Below are 11,023 nucleotides of genomic sequence, written 5' to 3'. Positions count from 1 at the left end.
TAGAGTAAACTTGTAGAAAAAGTAATAGGAATAAAGAAAAATAAGCCATGTAAAGCTGGAATATACACAGAGTCTGGATTATGTATATTATTGCGTTTTCTTTTAATTTTTTAACTGTGAAGGAGCTAAGTACAGAGAGACATTCATTGTATGGGCTGATAAGTTAAACCAAACATAAAGGCATCTGGACTTCAGAATTTGAGTCTAAGAATATGTTGCTTTAGAAAAGAGGTTCTGATTTTGCTTCCACAGAAGATGAGAACCTGTAAATTAATTCCAGACTAATGTAGTTTGATGCACCAAGACCTTCTGAAAAGTCGCCATGAACACCCTCAAATATTACTTCACCCAACGAAGAGTAGGAAGCTGTTTGGAGAGAACTACACCCAAATTCCCAAATATTGTTTATAAATGTTTGTTTACATTTAAAGGGGGATATATATGCTAAAGAGATTTGCAGTGGTATGGATCTTGGTTTGTTGATACAAATTAAAGATCAATTTATACACACACACACATATATATTTCTGCTCTTGACTAAAGTATTGTGTTTGTATAGCTCATTTAAAAAATATAATGTATAGGGCTGGAGAGATGGCTCAGTGGTTAAGAGCACTGGTTGCTCTTCCAGAGGTCCTGAGTTCAATTCCCAGCAACCACATGGTGGCTCACAACCATCTGTAATGAGATCTATCTCCCTCCTCTGGTATGTGGGCATACATGGAGGGAGAATATTGTAAGCATAATAAATAAATCTTTTTTAAAAAAGTATCTAAAAATATATAATGTATATTAAGAAATATAGGTTAATAATCATCTATAATAGTCAAGCTTGTAGTCATGCTAGTTTTATATATATATATATTCAGTTAGATAATCTTCAAATCTTTCAAAGACTACAGAATGTGGCATTTAAAATGTTTTAAAAACTTAGAACTTTTCATGACAATTAGACATATCTGCTCCTGACAGCACCAATTACTTCAAGAGGAAGATGGGCATCGAAGAGGCTCCTTATGGAGTTTGTTAGCTATTTGGGCAAGAAACTGCTCTTGCCTGGACTGCTTGATGAACTAGACATGCAGGACTCACAGAAAAAAAGACTTCTGAACTTGCATAATGGTGAGATCATCTTCAAGGTTTTTGCTTCAGGAAAGAGTCTGCCAGACATTCTACAGGACACAGAAGGAAGCAACTGATGGATTTTGCCATTACAAGGCAGAACAGTTCTTCAAATTTCCTGCTTCATGGAAAAGTCTGCCAGATACTATGGGCCTGTTGGCTGAAGATTGGATGCCCTAACAATACGGAAAAACTTTGGTTGACTATCCAGGCAATGAGATGTCTCTGTCAATTCTAGAGTTTTGGAAGTTGCTTACAATGAACTTCTTGTTAACTTAGGCAATTTTATGCCCTTCTGGGGCCTTTGGTGGAGTTAAAGAATAGATAGTTATAGTTTTCCTTAGTTATGATAAAAGATAAAGTATATATAAATACTTTAACTGCAATTCTTGCTTGATACCTGTTTTGTTATATGTAATTTTACTATGCTAAATTTAAAACCTACTTTTTTATTTAAACAGAAAAGAGGAAATGGTATGGGAGATCCTTCTGTATATGTGTTCCTTTTATTGGTTAATGAATAAAGAATCTGCCTTGGCCTGTGATAGGGTAGAACAGAGGTAGGTGGGGGAAATGAAACTGAATGCTGGGAGAAAGAAGAAGGAATTAGAGAGATGCCATGTAGCTACTGCCAGGAACAGACATGCCAGAACCTTGCCAGTAAGCCACAGCCATGTGGCAATACACAGATTAATAGCAATGGGTTAAATTAAGATGGAAGAGCTAGCCAATAAGAAGCTAGAGCTAATAGGCCAAGCAATGATTTAATTAGTACAGTTTGTTTACTTATTTCGGAAGTCTGGGCAGCCAGAAACAAACAAGCAGTCTTCTACAACAGAGGAGGGCCTTGGTCCTGCCTCAACATGATGTGACAGACTTTGTTGACTCCCCAAGGGAGGAGTGGGTGGTGGTTGGATGGGGAGGTGTTGGGGGAGAAGGAGGAGGGGAGCGAGGGGGAAGTGGGATTGGGAGGTAAAATAAAAAAAAAAAAAAGATTGTTTAAAAAAAGGAATGATAATTTAAAAAAAATAAGTCTGTTATTTAGGCAGTTCAAAAAGCTGAGGCAGGAGGATGACAAGTTGAAGGTCAGCCTGGTCTATAATAACCAGTCTGTGCTATAGAGCAAGACCCTGTCTCAAAGATTTTAAAGTGACTAAAAGTGACTAGGGTTGTAGCACAGCAGTGGAGCTCCCTCCTAGAATCCCCTAGTGGGGGCCAGGGGCGTGGTCAGGGTGGCGCCCCACCTAGAATTCCCCAGTGAGGGCCAGGGGCATGGACAGGGTGGCGCCCCACCTAGAATCCCCCAGTGAGGGCCAGGGGCATGGTCATGGGGGCAGACCCACCTAGAATCCCCTAGTGAGGGCCATGGGCATGGTCAGGGAGTAGCCCCATCTAGAATCCCCTAGTGGGGGCCAGGGGCATGGTCAGGGTGGAGCCCCACCTGGAATCCCCATTGAGGAGCTCAGAAGTAGTGTGTCTGCCTACAACACTAGGGCCAACATGTCCATCTTCAGCACAGAGGACTGAAAAGAAGAGAGAGAGAGGTGTAGACTTGATCTCTGTAATCCCAGTCCTATAAACACAGCACTCTCTCCTGCTAGGTAGGAATCCCAGGTCCCTCTCAACTTATACTGTAAAAGGCTGAGAAAGGTGGCATTGCTGCAGAATGAACTGTTGTCAATGAGCACCCACCCCATGGCTCCCCTTATAGATGATCTGGAGCACACCAATGCCTGCTCTTCTCATTTTATTAGAAGCAGTTGCCTCAAGCCCCATCTTCCTTGGGGCATTCGAGACAGTGTGTTATAAATTAACCATCCTTCATCCTGGGAAGCCTGCCAGCTGGCCACTGGCTGTCTGCTCTCCATCCAGAAGCTCTGCCACCGAGGACTCTTCATGGCCCCTCGACCTTGCCGGCGTCCTGGGCTCAGCGTACATCTACCTCTCTCTCTGTCCTGCAGGGCACCAGGCTCAGCAGTATTCAGAATAGTCTTCCTCCACATAGTTGGCAGGGAACCAGCCAATCTGGAGGGAGAAGAGAACCCCATGAGGAAAACTAGTCATCTTCAGTCCTTATCACAGTAGACTAGAGCCCTCCTGCCTTGGGACCTTCACACCTGTTGATATTCCACCGTACATGCCTGAGGATGGCCCTCCGCTTTTCAAAAGTCTCTGTTCATGTGTCAGTAAAGCTTTCCAGTTACCCTGCCAAACATAGTAAGCCCCACCCACTCCACACACACAACTACCACCCTTTCTTTGATTGTTCTCTAGAGAACCCATCAGCATTATGTAATCAAGATGTAATCATGAATGATTACATATTCTTCTTGTTGACAGGATTAATTGCTAAGCCAACTCCCCTCCCCCATCACAATATAAGGTTGACAAGGGTGGAAGGTTTTGTCTCCTACTCACCAGACTCCCAAGAGCCTAGAACAGGCCCCAGTGCTCAGTGAATACTTTATTAATATTTCTTGTAATGTTGAGAAGACAGATAGATAGATGGGTGAGTGGGTGAAGGATGGATAGATAGATAGATAGATAGATAGATAGATAGATAGATAGATAGATAGATAGATAGATATAGTAGATACATGAGTGGATGGGTGATGAATGGACAGATGGATGGATGGGGGGGTGGATGGATGGATGGATGGATGGATGGATGGATGGATGGATGGATGGATGGATGGATGGATGGATGGGTGGGTGGGTGGGTGGGTGGATGGATGGATGGATGGATGGATGGATGGATGGATTGGTGGATGAGTGGGTGGGTGAATGGGTGGGGTGATAGATGGACAAATGGATGGATTGTGGGTGGATGATAGCTTGATGAACACATAGACGGTAGGATGGGTGGGTGAAGAGACAGACAGTTAAACAGAGACGATGGTTGCACAGAGATGGGTGACTTGCAAACGGATGCTTGGATGAGTCCTGTCAGCTCCCACACCTTCTTAAATACTCTAAATGGCTCTTTCAACCCCTAACTGTTTACCATAACTCACTAAATGTGACAACAAATATTTTTATCAAGTCTAAGTATTTCTCTAAATCATAGGAGCTTTGTGACCAGTTTCCCTGTAGGAGCCCACAAAACTGAGTCTGCTCCACCTTGACTGAAGAAGAGTTTAAGCCTACTCTTGCTCTTCTAAGGTTGTTGACAAGAGGTCTGACTTAAGGTATGGCTACAAACAAGATATCTTGACCTAAGATGTGACTAACTGGTGTCTTGGGCATTGAGATGGCCTACAGAGGTGGTTCCATTCCACCTTGACCAAAGGTCAGAGATTCAAGTTTATTCCTGCTCCTTCAAGGCTATGACAGGAGGTTTGACTCAGAGTCGCTGAAGACAGGATGCTTTGTCTAAGATATAGTCGCTTCCTGTCCTGCCTAAACAACAGAATGCTTAAGTCTGGATACCAATGCTTGATATTTCAAGTATCGAAGCAGGTAATTGCTCTGTTTGTTCTTTGGATAATGGTAAAGCATCCTTTTGCTTACTTCCCTGTCTTTTGGATTGGTGTCTATAAGCATATAAAAAATAAATGATGGCAAATTCAGCATTCACTGGATCGCCCTCCCGGTTCTATTCTGCATCTCCACTCCTTTCCTTTCATATCTCTGTTTCTCCTATCTAATATTTCTAATCCATACATTTCTACCCTAGAACGTGCAAACCCAGTCGAGGCTGGACCCCAACATTTCCCCCAATAGAACAGAAGTTCTAGCCAGTGTCCTTATCTTCATTCAACAAATATTGAGAAACCTTTCAAGCAAGGAAGAATGCTAGATACTCAAATTCATCAGAGGATGACGTGGCGAAGGGTCTCCATCCACACAGTACAAAGTAGAAACTCAGCCGAAGCAAGCTGGCCTGAAGCACCTTCAAGAACATGTTTCTCCTACCCAGAACCAGAGTGGGCAAAGAGCACTATGGTTCACCCCAAGTCTGCCTCTCCATGGATTCAATAGTTAGTAGTTGAACACCTACTGTGTGCCAAGTCATGAGACACTGCAGTGAGAGAGACAGATCCCTCCTTCGCATCTCCTATATTTGTTGGTCACCCTCTCAGTCCAGGGCTTTGGCATACACTGGGGAATTTGTCTTCTGCATTTTCCCCAACCTTACTGTCCCAGCTAATTAAAACACAAGCACAAGTTTTCTGAAAGGAGGTGTCTCAACTGAGAAAATGCCACTGTAAGTTCTAGCTGGAAGGTGCCATTCCTGAGTTGGTGGTCCTAAGTTCTCTAAGAAAGCAGGCTGAGCAAACCATGGAGAGCAAGCCAGTAAGCAGCACCCCTCCATGGCCTCAGCAGCAGCTCCTGCCTCCAGGGTCCTGACCTCACTGCTTTCCATGGCAAGCTGTTATATTCACCTGTGAGTGAAATAAACCCTTTCCTCTTCAACTTGTTTTTGATCATGATGTTTCATCACAGTAGTAATGACCCTGACTAAGACACTTGCTTAGACATGTGTGCATGTGTGCGTGCATGTGGTGTGTGTGGGGGGGGTGCTAAAGGTCAATATGGGATTTCATTCCTTGGGTACTTGCCACCTTGTTTCCGGAGACAGGATCAAGAGATAATAAGAATTAGCCTGGAACTCACCAATTAGGTGAGGCTGACTGTACAGTGAACCCCAGTTATCTTGTCTATCTTTGCTTTCTCAGCACCAAAATTACATGAGAATGCCAACACACTCATTTATCCTTTTATGTAAATGATGGGTGGGTGGAAGATGGAAGGGGAGGACGGGTCAGCAGATGGATGTACACATGGGTGAGTGAGTGAGTGGGTTGATGAGTGAGTGGATGGATGGATGGATGGATGGATGGATGGATGGATGGATGGATGAATGGATGGGTTGATGGGTGGGTGGGTGGGTGGATGGATGGATGGATGGATGGATGGATGGATGGATGGTGGGTGGATGGGTGGGTGGGTGGGTGGATGGATGGATGGTGGGTGGATGGGTGGGTGAGTGGGTGGATGGATGGATGGATGGATGGATGGATGGATGGATGGATGGACGAATGAGTAGGCCAATAGATGGATGCATGGGTGAATGAGTGAGTGGGTGGGTGGGTGGGTGGGTGGGTGGGTGGGTGGGTGGATGGATGGATGGATGGATGGGTGGGTGGGTGGGTGGGTGGATGGATGGATGGATGGATGGATGGATGGACGGGCGAATGAGTAGGCCAATAGATGGATGCATGGGTGAATGAGTGAGTGGGTGGGTGGGTGGGTGGGTGGGTGGGTGGGTGGGTGGGTGGATGGATGGATGGATGGGTGGGTGGGTGGGTGGGTGGATGGATGGATGGATGGATGGATGGATGGATGGATGGATAGATGGATGGATGGATGAGTGGGTGGATGGGTGGATGGATGGGTGGGTGGGTGGATGGGTGGATGAATGGATGGGTGGGTGAGTGGGTGGGTGGGTAGATGGGTGGGTGGATGGGTGGATGAATGGATGGATAGATGGGTGGACAGATGAATGAGTAGGCCAATGGATGCATAGGTGAATGAGTAAGTGGGTTGATGAGTGGGTTGGTGGATGGGTGGGTGGGTTCTGAGTAATGGATGAATTAATGGATGATGGGTTCTGGGGTATTGAACTCGGTCTTTAAATTTGTAGTGCAAGCACTTTACCAGCTGAGAACCTCTCCGGCCTGCCGGCTGTCATTCTATCCATTTAACCTTTTCATTCCTTATCCACCTAGCCTCTCATCACCCTAATGTCTAGAAGGGTGGGTGAGGAGCTCCCTCAGGTCCTATTTCCTGTCACCATCCTGTCCACTCCCTGGTGTGACTGTCTGGTTAGAGGTCCACATGATCTCATTAAACTTTGTTTCATAAAGATAGCAATTGGACAATGCTCCCTTTGCACCCAGAAAAATCTCTTGTTCATAGTAGTTTCTCAATAAATAAATGTGGGCAGGGAAAATACGCTAAATCTCAGTGTCCTTTTGATCCTCTGACTAGGGGTAAGCACGGGAGCCATACTCTATCCCCCTACAGCCAAGTCGCACACCACATACCCCACCTAGTCAACCATCCCCCCTCCTGCCTCACCCGGCCATAGATCTCCCCACGCCACCAGCCTTGCTGTCCCTTCTTGTTGAGGATCTTGATGATGTCACCTTCCTTAAGTGACAGTTCTGATCGGTCCCGGGCACAGAAGTCATAGCGGGCTTTGGCGGTGCCAAAATATTTGGTGCTTCCAGCTGTGAAGAGAAAATGAGATGCCTAAGCATCTGAGATAAACACCAGGCATCATCTTGGGACAGTGCAGAGAGCAGACATGCTCTGCGGATGGTGTCACCTAGATGAAGGGCTTCTGTGATAGTTAACCTAGGATAACCTGAGAAGAAAGTCTCTGAGAGGGATGTCTGCATTGTGTTGGCCTGTGGGCGTGTCCATGGGGGTTGTCTTAATAAAGTGAATTGATGGGGGAGATCCAGCCCACCATGAGTGGCACCATTCCCTAGGCAGAGCGAATGTGGGGAGGGGTCTTAGGCAGAATAAGAGTGGAGAAAGTGAGCAGAGCACACGTGAATAAGCACATAAAACACTGGAGAGATGGCTCAGTGGTTAAGAGTGCTGCCTACTCTTCCAAAGGTCCTGAGTTCAATTCCCAGCAACTACATTGTGACTCACAACCATCTGTAATGAGATCTGGTGCCCTCTTGAGGAAGAGACCTGGTCAGTCGTCCTCACCAACTGAAACCATGAAACCCATTATGTACCAGTTCAACAGAACTGCCATATACGGGCTGCCCATGCATGCTTCAGCATTGCCAGGACATAAAAGAAAGAAGAAAACCATCATACCTGGTGAGACCAGGTTTTAAGTCATTTTAATAGTGTTTTATGTACAGTTAATTTCTGCATATCTGAGTCCTTAACCTTCATATTTAAACCCAAATACACAGAGACAGTTGACTATATTTTAAAAAATAATTAAGAGTAGCTGAAGAGGTGGATCAGGGATTCAACTCCCAGTACCCATTACCACCTGTAACTCCAGTTCCTGGAGATCCAACACTCTCTTCCGGATTCTGCGGATACTGCACTCAAGTTCACAGAGCCATACACAAACACACATGTATACACATGATTAAAAATTAAAAACAGGGGCTGGAGAGATGGCTCAATGATTAAGAACACTTGCTACTCTTCCAAAGGGCCTGAGTTCAGTTCCCAGCACCCGAGCTGGACAGCTCACAGGCACCTGTAACTCCAGCTCCAGGGGATACAAGGCCATCTACACTACAGAACTGTTCTTGCGTTAGTCTGCATGCAGCTGGCCCCCACAAGCTCATAGTGGAGGGCCCTAGTAGGAGGTGTGACTTTGTTGGGGGTGGGCGTGGCTTTGGTGGAGTGGGTGTGGCTTTGGTGGAGTGGGTGTGGCTTTGGTGGAGTGGGTGTGGCTTTGGTGGAGTGGGTGTGGCTTTGGTGGAGAAGTACGCCACTGTGCAGGTGGGCTTGGAGGTCTCACACATCCCAAGCCATGCTCAGTGCCTCTGTCCACGTCTTCTTGCTTTATGATCAAGATACGGCCAGCACCATGTCTGCCTACATGCCACCATGCTCCCCACCATGATAATGGGCTGAACCTCTGAAACTGTAAGCCAGCTACCCCAATGAAATGCTTTCCTTTCTAAGAGTGTCTTCACAGCAATAGGAACCTAACTAAGGCAGTACTCATGTGGCACACGCATGCACACACACACACACACACACACATACACACACACAGGGCAGCATTCCAAGTGGACCACACCTTGCCTGGTACCAGAGTGTTAGTACCCAGCAGCAATCCCTACTGGGCTGCTCCTCGTCTAGCTCTGGAGTGCCAGTACCTGGCCCTAATCCATCTTTTGTTTAGCAGATACCTCTTGTCACCCTGTGTGAATCCTGTCTGATAGTTTGCCAAGAATACAAAGCCTATGCAAGCTTGGTTTGTGGAAACCAGAAAACTGGGATACCCCATGAACCAAGAATTTGCACTTGTCACTGCATTTTTGGAAACGTCATTCAGATTGCTCTGAACATATGGAGATCAACCAGGTAGACTTTAAATATGGAGCAACATAAAAATGCCTGAACCAAGGGAAAGTGCTTCCGTCCTGAGAGGTTGAATGCCCCTGCAGTCACGGAAAGCTAAACTCACTCTTCTTCCCACGGACACGCATGAACCCAACACCTGCTCTGCAACATACAGGACACGCATAGAAACGAATCTTTTAACAAATAAAAGGAGAAAGCTCCAACATCACACAAAGTCATGTAAATAAGCATTTGAAAAATAGTTACTAAAACCAAAAGTGGGGGCAGGAACCCTGAGAACCCTGGAACCCTGAGAAGGTGCGTGCAATCCTCCAGCCTGGGGCATCCTCCCACCTGGCGGTTTGCTGATGGCTCTCCTCTCAGGCTCCTTGTAAGGGAACTGCAAGGTGGTATCCAGCGACTTGAAGCAATCTTTGAGAGAATTCTGCTGATAAAACTCCACCAGTTCCTGGGAAAATAACACCAAGCAGTCGTTATCCCGCTGGCCAGCCCACAGCAGAGCACAGCGTAGCTCCCGTCCGCAGTCCAGTCGGCTCCCTATGATGGGGAACGCCTTTCTCTACTGCAACAGCAAGGATGGTCTGCAGAAGGGGCCTGCGATGGGTCGTATCAACAGTCACTTTGAAGGACCTAGACTCACCCAAGAGGCAAACCTCTGGGCCTGGCTGCACTGAGTTAGATGAGGTGGGAAGAGCCACCTGAATGTGGGTGACGCTACCCATGGCTGCCATCCCAGGGAGAATGAAAAGGAGAAAGCAATCTGGGCGCCAAAATCCATCTCCCTGTGCTAAGGACGCGGTGTGACGAGGCCTCCTTCCAGGACAGTTCCCAGCCTTCCTGAGCCGGAAGAACCTGTCCATCCCTCTTCGCCAGGTGTTTGGTCACGGCGGAGAAGACAGTAAACAGTAGACTACCTCAAGCTAAGGCCGCTTCTCCAAGCAGCCAGTTCGTTTTATTTCCTGCCAAGTTTAACAAATAAGGTTCACCAAATTCAAGGCCTCCCGTCAGTGCCCATGCCTGTAAAACTAATAATCACGTAGGCACCAGCCAGTGTAAAGACTTCCAGGGAACCCTGAGCGTTGAGCACGCTGGGGAGGGGAGGGAGGGGTTTACAGAGAGCATATGAAGGTCGAAGGTCAACTGCAGGATTCAACTCTCCCATTCCACCACGTGTGTTCCCTTTACCCATGGAGTCATCTTGCCGGCACGCTCTGACACAGAGACACTAAGTCTAATCATGAGTGGCCGCTGAGATTCGTAGCTCAGATCTGACCTCCACAAAAGACTTTAGATTTGATTTCAGCTTCCCAGATTGTTGGATTTATGGGTATTTCTCCCACAAATGGCTCATACTGACGACAAAGAATCAGCTGGGCCCAAATTCAAGGGTGTTCCACAAACACCCAGTGTCCCATTATCATTAAAATGCCAATATCATTTTTAAAAAAATTGGTGCACAGGGTCGGTGAGATGGCTCAGTGGGTCACGTTCCATCCCCAGGTCCCAAAACCCATGTGATGGTGGAAAAACAGACCTGACTCAACAGAGTCCTCTGACCCTCACACACACACACACACACACACACACACGCACGCACGCATGCACGCACGCACGCACGCACACACAAAAAAAATAATAAATATATAAAATGTAATTCTTTAAATTATGAATTTTGTGTCCATGTCTTCAGTTTCTTCAAAGGTCTACTGATCATGGGTCAGGCCCACGTGACTTACACACACCAATCAGTTCTAAATGCCTTGAGGGAGATAAAAAGAATTAATGGTACACCAACCACCAGCTGAATGCCTGCTCATAA

The 11,023-nt window shown here is 46.4% G+C and overlaps 1 protein-coding gene across 1 annotated transcript in view; it reads right to left on the bottom strand.

Annotated features, from left to right (window-relative positions):
- Positions 1-2,861: 2,861 nt before the first annotated feature.
- Positions 2,862-11,023, bottom strand: part of Vav1 (vav guanine nucleotide exchange factor 1) — a 46,181-nt gene continuing 38,019 nt past the window's right edge. The window contains exons 25-27 of the mRNA XM_057771521.1: positions 9,538-9,652; positions 7,207-7,358; positions 2,862-3,147 (exon numbers count right to left, since the gene is read on the bottom strand). Of these exons, the coding sequence (XP_057627504.1) occupies positions 3,094-3,147; positions 7,207-7,358; positions 9,538-9,652 (321 nt within the window). The 3' untranslated portion in view covers positions 2,862-3,093. The remainder of the gene's footprint in view (positions 3,148-7,206; positions 7,359-9,537; positions 9,653-11,023) is intronic.

Source organism: Chionomys nivalis, chromosome 6 (genome assembly GCF_950005125.1).
Source record: "Chionomys nivalis chromosome 6, mChiNiv1.1, whole genome shotgun sequence".
In the NCBI taxonomy this organism is placed as follows: Eukaryota; Metazoa; Chordata; class Mammalia; order Rodentia; family Cricetidae; genus Chionomys; species Chionomys nivalis.
This window is presented reverse-complemented; position numbering and strand designations above follow the sequence as displayed.